The 20,184-nt window shown below is 34.6% G+C and overlaps 1 protein-coding gene across 2 annotated transcripts; it reads right to left on the bottom strand.

Annotated features, from left to right (window-relative positions):
* Positions 1 to 5,673: 5,673 nt before the first annotated feature.
* On the bottom strand, positions 5,674 to 19,556 carry LOC149822238 (tetraspanin-10-like). Of its 2 annotated transcripts, XM_089980127.1 has the most exons (10): positions 19,240 to 19,346; positions 19,092 to 19,146; positions 18,910 to 18,965; positions 17,922 to 17,969; positions 16,957 to 17,005; positions 16,775 to 16,858; positions 16,617 to 16,684; positions 13,312 to 13,437; positions 13,154 to 13,229; positions 5,674 to 6,164 (listed from the first exon to the last, which is right to left on the bottom strand). In XM_089980127.1, the coding sequence occupies exons 1-10, from the start codon at positions 19,332 to 19,334 to the stop codon at positions 6,096 to 6,098; spliced, it is 726 nt and encodes a 241-aa protein (XP_089836253.1). In that variant the 5' UTR covers positions 19,335 to 19,346; the 3' UTR covers positions 5,674 to 6,095. The 2 variants fall into 2 exon arrangements, with proteins under 2 accessions (XP_089836253.1, XP_089836254.1); XM_089980128.1 differs by lacking the exon at positions 5,674 to 6,164 and adding an exon at positions 19,503 to 19,556 and having other exon boundaries at positions 13,196 to 13,437; positions 19,240 to 19,352.
* Positions 19,557 to 20,184: the final 628 nt, after the last annotated feature.

The following is a 20,184-nucleotide window of genomic DNA, read 5'->3' as shown; positions in this document are numbered from 1 at the left end:
GGACTATGACGATATAAAATCAATATTATTTAGTGTCGATGTTTACTTAGTTGCTCACAAAGTTAAAGAAGTTGTTTCTTTCAAAGTTAAACAAGAAGCAATTAAAAGTGATATACAATAAGCAATTTATAAATAGAATGATGAGAATCCTATGGAGAATGTAAATCTATCTCAAATACCATCTATTGAGCTCAGTCTTTTGGTGAACATCCAATTATCCCAAATAGTGAACGATATTGATATCTCAAACACTGAGCTCATGCACGTGAAGGACATGCAGTTGTTCAAACCGATTAAGGATATAGATGTTCGACATGCAGACAATGAATAACTTTCACAAATAATTGATGTTATATATGATCAGATGATCACTACAATGGATGTGAAACTACGTAGGCAAACTAGTGTCAATGATCTTTATTGCAGTAACGTGGATGACATTTAGCCTTCCAGGGTAGATGACAAAGCTAGGTACAAGTTGTTGGACTTTGTAATTTATGATTGAGATGTAGGTGTGATGAAGGATGTTATATTTTTATGGTTAATCTTGAAAATTAAAAACGCAAGAATGTTACATGCATGGAAGCAATAGATACAGTAGATTTTGATTTACTTTGTACAATAAAATAACCAATTAGTGGTAGAAGCGATGACATAGACAATAGAGAATTAGATGATATTAATGATGATGACTATATCATATCTGCTTAACCAAACTCTAAAACGATTGGAGAGCACCAAAACACTGATGACATGGGACAAATAATGACAGGTGAAAATGATACACAAATTGCAATTGAGAAGTCAAACCCTTGGTATGTTGTATAAGCTACATGAGCATTTGTTGGCAGTATAACTATTTTTTATTTGTACACTAATAAGACGTGATTGAACATGTCGTTCAATGGATTCTCATGCAATGAAGATAAATTAAAAATCATTGAAGTATATGCATCGCAGTTATATGACAACTTTCATAACAAAAAAACTTAATGATTGTGAACATTTTCAGTGGCTAATAACAAACTTGAATGATCGAGAAATAGCTTTTGACAAAGGGTCATATCTCCACAACCACGCGACTGATTTGGGCGAGTCTTGATGCGTTGGAAAGCTATTGGTGAGGAGCACCTTATGGGCCTAATTGCGCCTAGAAAAGTAGTTACACAAGGGTCTGAAAGTCATTAAAGGTAGTTGCCTTGTTCTCCCAAGGCTATATGCAACCCATAACTCACAGGTCCCGGAATCGAAATTGTGTGCCTAAAAATTTGGGTCATAAGGTCCTAAAAAAGTTATGAACTTGCCAAATTGGACATCAAGCAGACTTCAAAATTTATGAAGCATTTGGGGAACACATCAAATTTGTCGTATAATACGATCAATTTTTGTTTGTAAAATAATCCAAGTTCGAGTTTGTGATTATATTTTTGTGACCTGACAAAACTCGACCCCAGTTATTAGTTATATGGGCAGTTTTGAGTCAACCCTGACCAAATGATTCAAAAAATTTATTCCTACTAAACAAACTATATAGATCAAATGTGTCCAAAAAACTATCAAAAAATGAAAATTTTAGACTGTCCACACCCTCCTATCATTAGGAATCGCCGTTTGTATATACAATCTAGTGGCGCCTAGAGGTTTTGGGCTCACGATGCAGTAGGGATCACGATGCAGTAGGGATGCCAACGATAGTTGGCGCATCACCAAAGGTTGCTAGACAATGAAAAATGGCGACAAAGTCGGCTGAAAAACCAGATCTTTGTAACTATGAAGCTCGAGTATGATAAAATGGGTCGCATTGCGAATGTAAATCCTAAGATTTTCCTTGATAATTAAAATAATTAAATAATAAATTATTGGTATATTTATGACTATAATTGTGAATTCTTGATTTTCTTGATTTTGATTAATTATGAACCTTTGTCTCAAGTTATGAATAATATTTTAAGAATAAGTGAAAAGACTAAGGTATGAAGACTATTGAAGTTTGTGTGGTTTTGCATCTTAGACTTCAGTTCTGGATTTAAAATCGCCATTTAGATCTTATGTGGATCTGAGGTGTTGTTTGGATTAGATCCAATTTAAAATATTAATTAGATTCAATAGTCATGGATTGGACCCTCATAAGGGACGTCCTTTGTGGACCCCCATTTGGATCCAAGAGTCCATATGAAATAAAATATCATCTAGTTTTAAATTCAGACCAATGATTAAATAAAGATAAAAGTAATAATTAAGATTTTTATTATTAGAATTTATTTAAAACAATAATAAAGTGATTTAAGAGGGTGGGGCATCCAACACCTCTAGAAGAGCCCATGATGGTCAGAACTTGCTAGAGTTGGTTGTTGAATAGTCAAACCTAATAAGCCTATTTAAATAAAAAATTAAATAACTAAAAAAATTTGAGTCTAGAAGATAATTAAATTTTTTTAAAAAGGACTCCTCTTTAAAACATGATTTGCCCAATTTTCCCTTTTTGCCTTAGAGATCTATATATTTTCAAGCAAGATTTACGTAGTAGATGCTTTTTATGTACATTAAGCATGCATATCTTAGTTATTTTTATTTTCAAGCAGCATATTTGCATGTTTTGATCTATTATACATGTTTTTTTTTAATTGTTATTTATGAAATGCATGCAGGATAGTATAAATCCCACAGGGTTGCATGGGCACTTGGAGTGCTTGATAAAATAATAAATTATAGTTTCAGAGAGAGAACAGTGAGATGGCAATGCACTAGCCTAAATGATAGTTGCATTTACCTATTACTTAATTAATAAAGATAACCCTATGATATATTTATAGGTATGCCTTTACCAAGGTATATTGAACCGAAATGACTGGTATGGTCTACCTTGGAGAGGGTAGGCTGTATGAACTCTCTAGACCTTATTCTTTTTATACTACGAGGGGCAATGCCTCGACAGTCCCCAAGCCTAGAGACTTTACGAGAAACTAGGACTGCTTCGTATATCCTAGGAGGGCATGTCCATAAAATACTTCTGCAGAAGTGAGTGATCATGACATTGTGGTGTGATGCCACGCCCCTATGTAGATTTCTCTCAGAGCATGTTGTTACTTCTCACAACCTCTAACTCTGCCCTTGGAGGATACAACTCAGTATCTACTCAGAAAAATTAAAATACATAACATAATAAACACACACGTAGTCTAGTTTGTTTCATGTTGGTTCTACGCCATACCTAGGTAGGCCTTAGTAATCAAGTGGAACATAAAATACTTGCTCACTTTACTTTATTGCACTTTTATTTATGATCATGTAATTACGTTGATTCATGCATATTATTAGATGTTTTGATTCTATTTAAAATGCAATTGTGTATGCTTGAAATTTATATATCATGCATGTTTACACTTAAAATCGTGAATGCATGGTCTTTCTATAAAATCATTTGTCTGCTTATTAGATGTTTAAATGCAGTCTTTTAGTGATTGATGCTTATTATGCAAGCTTCATGCATTGTATCTTGCATTAGCTATGTAAATTTTACTAAAACTTCTCAAAGTCTCATGCTTTCAAAATAAAATATTTTTCAGAAAATAGGTGATCTATGGAGCAAGTGCAGGATGCTAGAGGGAGCTATGAGGGCTGATGTTTTCGAGATCTCAAGGGTTATTTTTTTATTTGATAATAATTGGCTATTTATTTGAACAATTGTTTTAATAGTTTAATACTTAAATGACTTTCATGTTCAGTTAAGTTCTCTTAGTGGCATGTGTTGGTAATGTTTTTAAAATGTAATGTATTCGAGAGATTTAACAAAAAAACTAATTTATTAAATTGATTTTCAAAATCAATATTTTCGCTGTGTTTGCTCACATAAGTAATAACTTAAGTATTTTGTCATTTGAAGGCTTTATTCTTGAACTTTGTTCTGAGGAGCTATTAATTGTCAGTGTATGCACAGTCTGACTCCTTAAATCTTATTTTGGTTAAGGCAATACCAATGGTGAAAAACTTAGATTAATAATTTCTTCTATATAATGATTCAATCAAATTTATTAATGGTGATTGTGTACTGAATCAAGTACTAGGAGACTAAGACACACTCGCGCTTGCACTCAGGCAGGTCGTCTAGTACTTGGCACAGTTAAAACGAGTCTATTGTATTATTACATTTTGAAAAAGAAAAAGATAATCAACAAGATGTTAACTTTAAAAAAAAATCTTGATATTTTTGGGTTGAAATCTGTTGGGCTGTTACAGCGAAGTATCTTTGATCGTCGATTTGAGGCTACCATTGGAAAGATTTTGACGTGTAGTATGTCGAAAAGTACTTGGCTCACCTGGATTCCGCCAGAATTGGCTAAAATCTTCACTAAAAGTTGCATTTGCACCACTATTTGGTAGGTTTGGCAGAATATATATATATATATATATATATATATATATATATATATATATATATATATATATATATATATATATATATATGCACCGAAAATATAATAAATAAACAAAAACTTTACATCTATACTAATATTATGATAACTAGTAAAAATTAATGAATTATTTTTTTCTAAATTATATGATTACATTAACTACAACTATAGAATATTATAAAGTTATTTACTTTATATAAACAAGTGTATCATTTAGCTTACTTTTAATAAAATAATAAATATCATAAATAAAATATTTAAATGCAACATAGGTTTATATAGATTAAAAAATAAATAAAAATAATAAATTTATAATAAATTTTGAGATTTCTCTATTTCATTGAATACATTACAGCCTTTTTCATACTAAAAATAAATTAAAATTTTAGTTTAAAAAAATAAAAAGTTAGAATAGCACGCTTGTCTCGACTTTTTATTAAGAAAAAAAATTATTTAAGAAAAACATGTAAGAAACGTACGTGAAAATGTTTCCCAAATAAAATAAATGAGTTTTACATATAGGGCATGTTTGGAGGAGAGAAAGATATAGGAAAAGTGATGCAAAGTGGAAAATCTGTACAGATTTTCCAACCCTTCCAAACGAGAGACTTTCGCTGAGAGGGTTTTTCTAAAAACTACAGTTTTTGATAGAAAACATTCCTCCATGAGGGTGGTGGAGGAATGTTTCCTACCCAGAGAAAATTTATTTTTACACTCCCCATCACCCATCTCACTGTGACCACCACCTTCTTTCTCTTCTCTCTCATTTTTTCATATTTTACTACTCTGTTTTTCTCATGCTACACAAACAAGCGAAAAACTTTCTTTTGGAGAACTTCTCATATCAAAAACTCTCATAGGCAAAATTTTCTTTTCCTATGAGAGTTTTTCTCTCTTCCAAACGTGCCCATAAAGTAAGCAAGTTTCCCATGTGACGTTAAATGAGTCTCTCAATCAATGGGAAACGGGTTTTTCATGCATTTTGATAAGTTTTCCACAAGTTTTGAAAATGATACGCTTTAGGTTTTGCAAATAGTTTCCCAAGAAATGGGTTTTCTATATGCACGTAGAGTTTCCAGTAACCTTGATTCATGCAAACTCCTCCCCACAACGCTTTTCAAACAAATGAGCTCACTAAATATTTTATCCTTACGGTTCAAGGAGCAAATATATTCTCCATCAGCAATAAAACCTAGGAAATGGTGGGACCCACACTAACCGTCCATGGAAATGGCTCACAAGAGTGTGTTATAACATGCCATGTCAAAAGCACCAGTGTAGCGTGCATGTGATCATAAATATTTAAATTTTAATACACCGAAAAAGATACAAAAAACATTACCTCCACTTTCTCTACATGATCAGAAGCTCTGATGTTTCCAATGTGTATGGATTAGCAAAGGTCTCTTCCTTTCATGGGAGTCAGTCCTCTGATGAAGGCTGCCAGGAGGGAATCAAAATGCTCATCTCCTGTCTATTTGAATCTGCTTTTTGGAAAAGTGAATTAAAGTCTCGTGCTTGAAGGGATACTTGACACCACCCTCCAACCAAACACATCCTATGACCTCTCTTTGTCCTCTAAGGTTAACTTTCATTACTAGCAGTGAGCTACAAAGGTACATTAATGAGAAACATGGAGTGCCAAAAACTTCATCCCATAGACGATAAAGCTCTTCGATTCCTTCAAACTTTGGCCGAGTGAGCTCTGGAAGCACTTCTTCTTGCACAGCAACCCACCAGATAAACAACAGCCTATTAAACATTCAGATAAATGTGTCAGGTTGGAACTTGAAAATGTGGTCAGCAAAACCCAAGGTATTTCCAACTCAAGGAAACAAACACGCTCAATATTTTAGGTTGTACAATTGAAACAGCACAGAATCTAGCCAGACACCAGTACGCTTCCACAAACATAATCCCTTGGAAATAGTCATTGAAATATATAAACCCCTTGGAAATAGTCATTGAAATATATAAACCACTGACTGCAACATGTACAAAGAATGAGAAATTCAGAAACAGCCAGATGAGCCAACCGATGATTGACTGTCAACTAGGTTTGATGAATGATTTGCTGAGAAATTGAACAGTTGCAACCCTCTCTGAATGGAGTTAAGTTCCACATATTTACATGAATGGAGACGTAGGCAGAGTCATCACACTAACACGAAAAGATAAGCCATGAATATCATAGGTATTTTCCCTTTTTGAATGCCAATGTTCCATGTTCTGCCTCCAGAATCAACTTGTTGGCAAGAACAGCTTACACCAGAGATGCTAAAATAATCATAATGTGATATTCACACACACACACACAGAGCAAATGTCTCAAATAATCCAACTTTCTCATCATATTCATGAATGAACATAAGAACCAAAGACATTAACCAGGTTTTCCTGAAAAAAATCTCTCCCCTAGAAATCAAATATAATACCGCTACTGGTTGCTTCACATGAAGTTCTATGTATGTCTCAAACAATCCAAGTTTCTCATCATATTCATGAATGAACATAAGAACCAATTAAAGACACTATCCATGTTTTCCTGAAAAAATCTCTCCCTTAGAAATCAAATAATACAACTACTGCTTGCTTTGCATGAAGTTCTACATATGTTGAAAATATCTAAACTGAACAAAGCATCTTAGCCCCAATACGATAACCAATGTCTACCACACCATTTTCAGAGCACCATGACATCAAAGAAGTAAACAGCCGTGGGAAGAGTGAGCAAAGATATCATGCACACAAGAGTGAATAGACTATGCAAACACAGTCGGTTTTCTATGGCAGCTTGCAACCTATCTATATAAACATGTCCAATACAAGCATCAAGAGAACACTTGAACATCCTGATTGGGACTTAAAACTAGAGATATGATATCTTAGGAAACATAAATGCTATAGCTGAAGAAAAAAGATAAAAAGTAAAACCGTGCATCTATTTGGGAACATGCACAAAGTTGCCTATGTTATTTATGTAATGAAGTATGCGGAAAAGTAAAGAATGCTAAGAGCATTCACAATGTCCAACAATGGACAAAAATAAAAGAGATAATAGCCAAGTCCACTATGGGACAATACACACACAAACTTTAAGAAAAGCACAAACAAAAATATAAAATCTCTTTATTGAGGGAGAGAGCTCTCAAGCATAAAGAATACAAAAGGGTTCACCCTTATTTATACACCCCAAAAGGGGTCTCAACGGTCACAAATGTGACCCTTGAGGGCCCCAACGACTCTATGTGGGGCCCCTTTTGGGTTGGATTTTGAGACAAAAAATAAAAAGTGAAAAGAAAAAGAAATAATTGTTGACTAAAACAACTATGTGAAAAGATGATAACACCCCCCTCAAACTTTTCGAGGAGATGACCGAAAGTTTACCAAGAAGAAACGTGAAGCGAGAGAGCAAGAAGAGCTTTAGTGAAAAAATATGCTAACTGATATTCTGATGTGACATATGGCAGAGTAACAATTCCTCGTAGGTACTCATCACGAACATAGTAGCAGTTCATCTCTATATGTTTGGTGCGCTCATAGAAGGTGTGATTAATGGCAATGTCAATGGCACTTTTGTTGTCACAACATAGCTTTGAAGCACCTGTAATGTCAACTCCAATATCTTTGAGAAGGCTTTGAAGCCAAACAAGTTCCATTGTAGTAGTTGTCATAGCCCAGTAATCAGCTTTAGTAGAGGATAGCGAGACCTTCTGTTGCTTCTTGCATATCCAAGCAATTAAGCAATCTCCTAAAAAGACACAAAAGTCAGTAGTTGAGATTCTATCATTAGGGTTACCTCCCCAATTCGCATCAGTATAAGCAAGTAAATCCAAAGAAGAAGATGAGGATAAAAATAACCCTTTTAGTTATGGTGTTTTTGATGTATCAAACGACCCGGAGCACGGCACTCATGTGCACAGTTGTAGGAGCATGTTGAAATTGGCTAACAGAGTGAACAACATGAGCGATGTCTGGTCCAGTGATAGTCAGATATGTGAGAGATCCAATGAGTTTTCTGTAGGGTGTGGGATCTTCTAGAAAAACCTCATCCTCCAACCTTAATTTTGCGTTAATTACTTCTGGAGTGTCCACCTTTTTATCATCTAAAATTTCAACTTTATTACATATATCTGATCCTCGGGTAGAATATGTAACTTTAATGCCGAGAAAATATCTAAGGAAACCTAAATCAGACATGTCAAAAATATCTTAACATATTTTTAACATTAATCATACTAATTTGATCATTTTCTGTGATAATCATGTCATCAACATAAAATAATAAGATAACAATACTATTACCTATGCTTTTGACATACAGAGCAGTGTCAGTATAACATGAACGAAATCCTAATTTAATCATGATATCACTAAAACGATCATACCAAGACTTGAGAGCTTGTTTAAGACCATATAAGGCTTTTAAAAGTTTAAGAGTTTGACCTTGTCCAATATTAACTTCGGGCGGTGGATCTATGTATGCTTCTTCATTTAGATTTCTATTTAGAAATGCATTTTTCACATCGAGTTGATATATAAGCTATTTTTTGGTTGATGCGGCAGTTATTAAGGTTCTAACACTTATCATTGTAGCTAAGGGGCAAATGTTTCCTCGTAATCAATTCCATATTCTTGTGAATATCCCTTAGCTACTAATATGACTTTATATCTTTCTAAGGATCCATTGCTTTTGGTTTTAACCTTAAAGACCCATCGGCATCCAATAGGTTTTTTATGTGGAAGAAGCTTGACTATTTCCCAAGTATTAGCCTTTTTTTAGAGCATCTAATTCTATCTTCATTGCTTCAATCCAGTGAGGTAGAGTTTTGGCTTGATTATAACGAGTGGGTTCATAATATGAGTGTAAGGCTATTAGGCATGCCCGATAATTTGGTGCAAGAGACTCATATGACACAAACCTATTGGGTGGAATGGATTCTCTAGAAGATCGCCTGGTTTCTTTCAAGGATTCGGTAAGTTGAGAAAAATTCTCCAAGGCACTAATAGGCCTTTCTTGTTCTCTTCGAGTATAAACATGAATATTTTCATTATTAGTATCACCATTATGTGGTGATATTTCAATATTGGATACTTCACAAGTATCATCTATACTTTCAAGATGATTTATAGAATCATCACATATATCATCTATAAGATCAAGTAAGAACATGCAGTCAATTTCATTTGGTTTATCTAGCTTTTCAAATCCATTTTCATCTTCCAAAAAAAGTCAAGTCTTTTGAAACATATAGTTTGTTATTCTTGAAATCAAAACACCTATAACCTTTTTTATTTTCTCCATAACCTAGAAAAACACATTCAATTGCCTTTGGAGACAACTTATCTCTTTTATGTTAGAGAACAAAGCATTTACAACCAAAGATGTGAAGGCGATTGAAGTCGGGGAGAAATTTAAAAAGTTTTTCATAAGGAGAAACATTCTTTAATTTAGAAGAAGGCATTCGATTGATTAAGTATGTTGAAGTTAAGACGGCTTCGGCCCAAAAAGTTTTGAGAATATTTTTAGAAATAAGCAATGTTCTAGCGGTTTCTATAATATGTCTATGTTTTCTTTCTGCTAGTTCATTTTGTTGTGGAGTTCTAAGGCATGATCTTTGATGGCAAATTCCATTTTGTTTTAAATAATTTTGAAATTCGTTAGACAAGTATTCTCCACCAGAATCGGATCTAAGAATGGATATATTACTTTGAAATTGATTTTGTATTTTCATATGAAAGTCTTTAAAGAAGGAAAATACTTCTGATTTATGATTGAGGAAATAAATTCAAACATAACGAGTAAAGTCATCAATAAAAGTGACATAATATGAGTAACCACCTTTAGGCATGACCGGAGATGGACCCCAAACATCCGAGTGCACCAATTCAAAAGGTCTTGTGAAAAAAAATGTTCTAGTTGAAAATGGAATAGACTTCATTTTTCAAAAAATGCAATCTTTGCAATTAATGTCTTTTTCTTTACAAAATTTGTTTTCAAATTGTAAAAGATACATTTTTGAATAACTTGGATGTCCAAGTCTTTTATGCCAAATTTCAATGCTTTTATCTTGGACATAAGTACAAAAAGAGTTCATAGGAAGGTTTAGATGATCCATATAGTAGAGGTCCTCCTTCCTATGGCCTTGCCCAATCTGCTTTCCGGGCTGGAGATCCTACACAAAGCAACCATTAGATGAGAAAGATATTTCACATCCATGGTCGGCAATTTGGGAAACCGAAAATAGATTCAAATTTAACTTTGGAACTACTCTTACTTTTGGAAGAAAAAGGTTTTCAGAATTTTTAGAGTTAAGTGTTTCAATACTTGTTATTTTTCAAAAGGTTCCATCGGCCGTAGAAACACATGAACTTTTTGAATTGGTGCATACATCGTTTAATGCATTTTCATGTGGGGTCATATGAAAGGATGTTCCGGAGTCTAAAATCCAAGAATACGTACCGGGTGATGATGTAGACGCAATGGCCGCACCCGATGTGGAGGAAGTAACTTTGAAAATTTGTTGTAGAGCCATAGATATTTGACCAAGTGTTTCTTTGAGGTTGTCACTATTGCCCTCATCTTCTTTGGTGGTAGATTCTTCAAGAGACGTCACCTTAGGCTTGAATGTTCCATTTAGCTTTGGGCAAGCGGGTTTAATGTGACCCGACTCATATCAATGATGACATATAATCATCTTTCTTCTTCCACTATTGTTTTCATGTTTTTCAAAATGGGGTGTTTATAGGTTTTAACATTATTACTGGGTTTGGATACGGCAATCACTTCATCAATGTTCTTATTCATGCCAAGCCTAGTTTCCTCTTGTGTGATTTCGGCAATGGCGCCTTCTATTGGTGGAAAAATAGATCTATGGAGGAGTGTTGACCTCACTTGCTCGAATTCGGGATGTAGCCCAAACAAAAATTGGAACAATCGATCTTGTTCCATTTGTTTTTTCCTTAGTTCAATATCTTCCATAGCTACCCATTTTGGCTCTAAAAGAGCCAACTCATCCCATAGTAAATTTAATGCACTATAGTAATCTTGTATACTTGAATCACCTTGTGTGATTTCGGCAATGGCGCCTTCTATTGGTGGAAAAATATATCTATGGAGGAGTGATGACCTCACTTGCTCAAATTTGGGATGTAGCCCAAACAAAAATTGGAACAATCGATCTTGTTCCATTTGTTTTTGCCTTAGTTCAATATCTTCCATAGCTACCCATTTTGGCTCTAAAAGAGCCAACTCATCCCATAGTAGATTTAATGCACTATAGTAATCTTGTATACTTGAATCACCTTGTTTGGTGGTTCTAATTTTTTCTTGCAAAAAATATGCTCTTGCAAGTTCTTTTTGGGTTTACATACCCTTCATAAAGAACCAAGCCTCATTGGCTCGGCAAAATTTAGCTATATTAGCACATACCTTGAGTTCGACATTGTTCATGAACCAAGCAAGGATTTTGGTGTGGTTGCTCTCCCAATCTTTAACTTTCTTTTGGTGGTCTTCAATGGCTTTGAGGCGAGCATCTCCCTCAAGAGCTTTTTCATGACCTCCTTCCATCTTGGTGAGCTCCAATTGGGGTTCCGGAATAGAACCCATAACATAACCCCAAAGTTTCTTACCTTTGAGGTTGTTCTCCATTGCTGATGCCCACATCATGTAGTTCTTTCCATTAAGCTTGAAGGATAGGTCGATTTTAGATTCTATGATGTCACCAAAGAGTGTGAAGGATAGAGACAATATATGTGAAAATGAATATCACGCTTCTTCCGCTAAGAACCGAATGACTTTGATACCATGTAATGAAGTATGCGGAAAAGTAAAGAATGCTAAGAGCATTCACAATGTCCAACAATGGACAAAAATAAAAGAGATAATAGCCAAGTCCACTATGGGACAATACACACACAAGCTTTAAGAAAAACACAAACAAAAATATAAAATCTCTTTATTGAGAGAGAGAGCTCTCAAGCATAAAGAATACAAAGGGGTTCACCCCTATTTATACACCCTAAAAGGGGTCTCAACGGTCACAAATGTGACCGTTGGGGGCCCCAACGACTCTATGTGGGGCCCCTTTTGGGTTGGATTTTGAGACAAAAAATAAAAAGTGAAAAGAAAAAGAAATAGTTGTTTACTAAAACAACTATGTGAAAAGATGATAATACCCCTATCCAGTATTAGACATATATATATATATAGACAAATATATATATATATATATATATGTATAGTTACATATATTTTAACAATTTATACAACAGCATTGAGGCGCACTGAATTGACACTTTTTAGTAAATGAAGAAAAAGCACTAGCTGTCTCACACACATCTGCAAAATTATTCTTGAGAGTCACAGGGTACTTGTAAGTCTGAATATTAATCTCAAGAGCATCCAATATGATTACATGTTATCTTGAAGAAGAAAGGAACAGACAATTGACACTCAAAAAAACAATAAAAACAAACAAAATGGGATCAAATGTGATAAGCTGTACAATCTGAAATGGCCTAGTTTCTAGGATCAAATCTCAACAGGGAATAACCCCAAGCTTTCCTAGCAACCAAAAAGGAGAAAGAAAAGAAAAGATGGTGAATTACTTTGGATGTGCTCTTTTGAGTACTTAGAGTCTTATAAATCCTAATATGTTAGCATGGCACTTAGCAAATCAAAAGCAACACCCTCAACTTTTCAATACTCCCAATTTATAAGTGAAAACTGAAAAGCTTACCAAGACAACAAACAGTATAACATTAAATATAGCAACCACCTCCCATTTGGTTTTCATATATTGTGCTACTCCAGCCCTTCAATAAAGGAAACAATTAGTCGAGGAAAGAAGATGATAGAAATGAAACAGAAAATATGCAACAGTCAACTAATTTTTACTTGCAAGAGTCACAATTATAACATTTTGTGGTCAGAGAATTTTTGTAAATCTTGCAATCTTTGTTGGTGCTCACTGGATGAAAGCTCAAATCATAAAATGATGCATTGACGGCAGGATAGCCACACCTGAAACAGGAAGAACAAATACCTGTACTGTAATTTACCAACAAAATTGTAGCTCAAGCTGCAGTAGGAAGACATACAGAAACTATGGAACTAGAAAGAATCTAACTACAAATACAATAGCTAAGATAAGATAGCAAAAGATTTACCAAGTTAAATAGCAATCAGTTGAGCTTTCTGACATCAAGCATAAATTTGGCAGTTTAATAGAGAACCCATCCTAGTAGAATCATCCTTGAAAGATAATAACATATCCTTGTTTAGAAAAGGAGTCAATTCTTTGTTGTAGACATGAGAAACAGCATCCTAATTGGTTGCACATGTATGTAGTGCACCAGAATGAATTTACCTGCTTGTTATAAGCTAATATAGTGAGCATGCTATATAGTTTGAGTGTATTCCAGTCACATTTCAGTTCAAGCTACAGTTGCTTCAACCTTACTTACAGAAAGTGTTAAACTGTGCATAAAGTCATACCAACACTAAAAGCATTATGAGACTAGTACGAACAGAACTAATCTTCCAGCACTAAATATAACCTTGCTATAAAATAGATGGATGATCAACAGTGAACAAGTTTTTATATGGATGCAAGACTAGTTCAAGCATCCCAGAGATCAAAACATGTATATTTCCTTGGAAATAGTAGGATATCATGTCATTGATATTTAAAAGCTGATGACTCACACATAGAGTAAGAAATCATCATTGATATTTAAAACCTGTTAAATGGTTCACAGAATATGAAAGAATGTCAAGAATGACAGATGGAGCAATCATGTCAGCAATTTTAAATCAGGTACACTCAAGAAGCAGGAGAGTAATTTACACCACTGCAGGGATCATGCCACTAAGGACACTGATCATCCAAATTACTCCCAGTAATTGAATGGAATCTCGATTGTGAATGTATGAGGTATTAACACATAAGATAATATTCAACCTTTATTTATCTCATAATCACTTCTCTAGATCTTTGTATTTTTTTCAAATATCTTTGAACAAGCACTTGCCATTTTATTATTGAGATAATGTTTTAGCTCATTGGTTTATTCAGGGCTTTACCTCACCGCCTCTTTCAACTTTAAAACAAATTGGCATTTACATGTGTTGAAGTGGGCAACAAATTGCAACACCCTTAATTTCTGGATACCTTTGCTGTCAAAGGTGGCTCACCTAGGCGCAGCCCCACTGCCTGAGTGATTGGGTTTGGGCGGTGGGGCCCTATTTTACCGCCTAGGCTAGGACCGCCTGGGCGGTGGACCATGGTGGAACATGTTTATTTTATTTTTTTGCTGACTCCTAAGTATAAAAAGGGGAAAGGCATAACGCCTTTCCCCTTTTCGCTCTCTCTCTCTGCTCTTTGCAACAAGAAGAAGACTCACAGGTATCTCTCTCTCTCTCTCTCTCTCTCTCTCTCTCTCTCTCTCTCTCTCTCTCTCTATATATATATATATATATATATATATATACATATATATATATATTGGGTTCTCACTCGCTCTCTACCTCTCTCTGTTTCTCGCTCTATCTCTCGGGTTCTCACTCGCTCTCTACCTCTTTCGGTTTCTCACTCTCACTCTGGGTTTTCTTCTTCTCTTCCTCCCTTTTTTTGGCTTCTTCTCTTTTTTTTCCTTTTATTATACTATATATTATGTGTAACTCTGTGTGTTTCATTTATATATTATATATGTGTGTGTGTGTGTGTATGTAATGTAATTTATATATAATATGTTTGATTGTTTCTAAGTTATATTTATGGTTTACTGTTTCTGAGTTATGTTTTGTGAGTTATATTTCTGGTTGACTGTTTTTTAGTTATGTTTGTGCATTATATTTCTGAGTTATATATCTATATGTGTAATTCATATATGATCTGTTTGATTGTTCTTTTTCATAGTTCACACTTCACATGCACCCACACACACAGCTGTTGATGCACACATATATGTTTGTTTTTTGTGTAAATATATATAATTATATATATTAACATATCATAAGCATTTATTAAAATATTTTGTATTTTAGTTATATATTATATATTCTGTGTTCAATATGTATTGTTCATTTATTCTTAAATTTTTTGAGCAGGTTATCAATTGCATGGTTTGTTTATTTTTCCCATTTATTTCTTCTTATTTGTCTACCACCTAGAACTATCGTGAACGATGCCTCTTGTCATATGCATGTCTCATATGCTCCTCGGCATCTGTTGGGGCAGCACCTCCAACATACTCCGCAATGGTGGGAGGTGAACTTCCATACACAACCTGAAACGAAGTCGCCTGTATTACAAAATTGTAGCCCGTGTTATAGGACCACTCGGCCCAACATGATTTTATTTTTTGTATATTGTTCATTTACATTGTTAGTTGTATGGCTTGTTTATTTAATTGTTCATTTATTCTTGAATTTTTTGAGCAGATTATCAATTGCATGGTTTGTTTATTTTTCATTTCTTCTTATTTGTCCATTGCTTATTTTATGTCTATTGTTGTTAATTTTTTTGTATACATGATTTTATTTTTTGTATATTGTTCATTCAAATTGTTAGATGTATGGTTTGTTTATTTATTCTTAAATTTTTTTAGCAGGTTATCAATTGCATGGTTTGTTTATTTTTCCTATTTATTTCTTCGTCTTATTTGTCTATTGCTTATTTTATGTCTATTGTTGTTAATTTTTTTTTGTATACATGATTTTATTTTTTGTATATTGTTTATTCAAATTGTTAGTTGTATGGTTTGTTTGTTTAATTGTTCATTTATTCTTAATTGTTTTGAGCAAGTTATTTAATATAATTGCTTTATAGTGTTCGACGATATGTGTTTTTTCTATTGCTTATTGTTGATTGATTTTATGTTGTACACATGTTTGTTATTAATTTTGGCAGTTTGTTTACATGTTTTGTGTATTTTTTTAATCTTTTTAATTGGGGTACCGACTAGTCCGCCTAGGCCCCGCCTAGTCTTTTTAGGGGTTCACTGCCTAGGCTCCGCCTAGTGCCTTTGACAACTAAGCTGGATACATGTCACACCAGAGAAGGCAGCAAAAATAAAACCTCCTCTTCCACACTATGCTTTCTTTCACATCAAGGTAGCAAATAAATCAGAATAATATATTAAAAAGGAAACAGCAAAAGTGTGCATTGCACCAATACATAAAGAGAATGAAGTACTTACTCAGATGGTGGCCGACAACAACCCACCTCAATTGGGGTCAAGATTGCCTCTTTGTATTGTTTAAGAGTCTACAACAGAAAAGGAAAGAAAAGAAGGCCAAAATGAAATCTTGCACTTTATAACTTGTATTTGAACCCAATTAATAGGCTTAAGATGACCTTGTATTCCTTAGGCAAGTTCTTGCAATCATTTGTTCTAACAAGACAGCTTTTCAAGTGTTCCCAATCATGCGTGTTGTTCAGCTGCAAAATTTAAACCTCAAATGCAAAGTTCAATAACAACTAGAGTAACAAGTAGTCACCTGTATTGAACTACTAGTAGCAAAAGATGTACAACATACTTGCTTCCTATACAAAGATGAGTACTCTTGAAGCCGATATTCCTTATACCTGTTCACACATTGAAAAGAGGACATGAACAGTATACTCAATTGATGTTATATGACGTGCACAAACACCTTAAAATAAATGAAATGCTGCATAAGGGCCAATAATGGAGAAAATATTCCTTTGGAAGATGCTAGTCATTATCTCTGGCAAAAATGTCTGTTGATTCATTTATTGAAAGAACACATACCCAAAATGCTAGCATCATTGACAGCTGCATAAAGTCTGATGACAATGAAACCAATAAGAAAATGTTGTAACAATTCTGAATCCTTAAAAAAGAGATATTTGAATACTCACCATCAAAATAAGTTTCCTCACTAATCAATTGACATCAATTAGTGTCAAGGTTTATTTCAGAAAAAAAAGGAAGTGGGACATAGGTTTTACTTGTACAAAACCTAAGGTAGAAAGAATGTAATTAAGAATTGCACTGCTGATTGACTAGCAAAACGTTTTGTGAGTTCCTAGCCAACGGGGAGAAGCCAATTGAAGCCAAAATCCCTTTTCTAAGATAGCAAATAGCATTGGCTAGTAGATCGTGTGTTTTTCTGAAAAGCAACTTAGGTAGGTACTGACATTTTGAATAAGTAGACATCACAGACTTTAACAGAGGCATAAGACCAGCTTTACCATTTTCATAGAATATGCAATAGGCAATTTTGCAAGAGAAATCACAAGGCATTCCATATGGATTATGATCAATTTAACCATTTCAAACCGAACCCTGTAGCCTACATACTACAACCTCATTATTCTTAAGTCCAGTGTCAATTGTTGCTTGTTCAAAGTAACACACATGAAATTAAACACCGAAAATTCCAAGCTTCATCAGTTCAAAAGCTAAAGACCACATGAAAACTACTGGAAAAAAGCATTTACTAAGACTGATGAACAGAAAAAGTGGTTGGGAACTAACCTTTGTCCAGGTACCATATGGCCACTTCCATTATTTGTTATAATAAACCTGCAACCATTTGATAACAAAAGAGATCTTAGATTTAACAGATAGGTTGGACTATACTAGAACACCGCATGAGCATAACTCAAAGGAGTTTTTTCTATGTTTGCTGCATAAATTCATATTATATTATATAAAATTGAAGATCATTGTACATCCCAATCATCCTGTTGAAACTAAAGCGAAAATTGGAAATGGAAAATACGGATGATACATAAAAAATAGATCTATAGATCTTTTATGTTTGTTTGACCACAGATTATAATTCTTTCATCAAGGTAATGGAACTTACTCTCCAGACTTTCAACGGATACAATTGCATGAACTTACAAGCATAGAGAAGATGACATCATACATTAAACTATACAAAGATAATTTGTGCTGTCACAGATGATTATATTTTCTCACATATTACTATAATGGGATAACCCCTGATGAGATTTGAAATCTGTCAGATAATAGGCAAGCCGAATAGTACCTGTGCAGAGTCCAGGTACCATAAGTTTATGCTCGTTTCTGCCCTGAATGCACGAATGGAATTATCTCACGCACAAAAACATTATGATCTTCACTCTCAAGCTAACGAATATGGGCAGAGCATATGAACCCATTTATAATCTAAATGAGGATTAGTTCAAGAAGAGAAAACCGTATGCGTATGACTGAACTTCTAACCTCAAGATAGAGAGAATTGGTGAATAACCACAAACAGGAAAACTGAGATGAAATAGCAACTTAAGCTCCATTGTGATCTCAATTAATTATTATAAAGTCTTCGCTTCCTTGGGATGTGATGAGAGAAGAATATTGCTTTCAGACACAAACAAATGCATATAAGATCTAATATGTACAGTAGATTATCTCAACCATCCGTAATGATCCAAGTAGAATGAATAAAAAACAGAAGACAGAAAAACCATTCAATCTCCCAAGCAAAATAACTTACGCCAGCACCGTGAACACCAGAATCGCCACTAAAAGCAAGCATAGCATCAGCAGATACTGCAGAAGAGAAGTCAAGGACTCGCACACAACATCACCAACATCATTCAAACAAGTAAAAAGCTCCTCCTCCTTTATGATTTCAGAAAAGAAAAAGAGAAGATATCATAAACAGAAGAAGGATACTATCCACAGCAATATGGTGAAGTTCTTGAGAGCACCCACAAACCCAGTGAGGGATCTGGGAAAAAATCGAAAAAAACGTATTCATATTCCTCCTAAAGAGAGAAGAAAACAACAACATTAATGTAAAACGAATGAATAGCAAGCTTACATTACGAGGACAAGTGCACCAAGAGCTAAAACAGGGAGAGCGAGAAACCTTCTACAATCATCATGCTGACTACTCATCCAAACGCCGTATCCCATGACACCAACTGCGAACAACTACACACCCACCCACCGAAAAGAGAGAAAAAAGAAATCATGGGTTCTTCGAAATTAATCAAACAATGCAAAGAAAGATAAGTGACGAGAACTAATGAACCAATGTGTGGAAGCAAGATGGTGGCACAACGAGAGAGAGAGAGAGAGTACCGTGGTTAGGAAGTTGATCCATTTGATCACAAATGTGCTAGTTCCTGTACTCATTGTTTCTCTCTTTCTCGCGCATACACACACAAGAGAGAGAGCTGCGGCTTATTCTTGACCAGCTTTCCACAGTTCTTGTTGGAATCTCACACGTGCACTTCAAACTCGAAACAGCTAAAACAGGTTCAGGGGCACCCGAGCACACGTAGGGACGGAGAGTCTTTTAGTTTTGTGAAAATTTGTCAACTTGAAGCCCTGCTCACACAACTGTACAACAGTACAAGACAAGGTTGGTATGAAAACACTGGGTTGCAAATCCCTTCTTTTGTATTAACGTAAAAAAGCCCCATTGTTTGGATAAATTGGTGGTGAAAATGCTTTCCCAACTTAAAGTAGTGTGTGTGTGTGAGAGAGAGAGAGAGAGAGGCATCTGCCTCAATTACGGTAAAAGGGAAAAAGTAAAAGAAAAACAAAAAAAGGGTACAGTCAACGCTTTGATTATTCTCATCTCAAACTTGGATTTGCCATGAGGGATTAGATCATGAGAGGTGCGGGATCTCTGGCCGCTCCGTCCTAACGGGCCAAAGATATGTGAATTATAACAGAAATATGAACATGAGATCTTCACTTTTGGGATTTGAGATTCAGTGATTTTTCACCACACTTGGCATGTGCCTCCATGCCATAT

Source organism: Nuphar pumila, chromosome 11 (assembly GCF_984573655.1).
Source record: "Nuphar pumila chromosome 11, dmNupPumi1.hap1.1, whole genome shotgun sequence".
NCBI classification, from domain to species: Eukaryota; Viridiplantae; Streptophyta; class Magnoliopsida; order Nymphaeales; family Nymphaeaceae; genus Nuphar; species Nuphar pumila.
The sequence above is the reverse complement of the archived record's forward strand: the minus strand, read 5'-3'. Positions and strand labels throughout refer to the sequence as shown.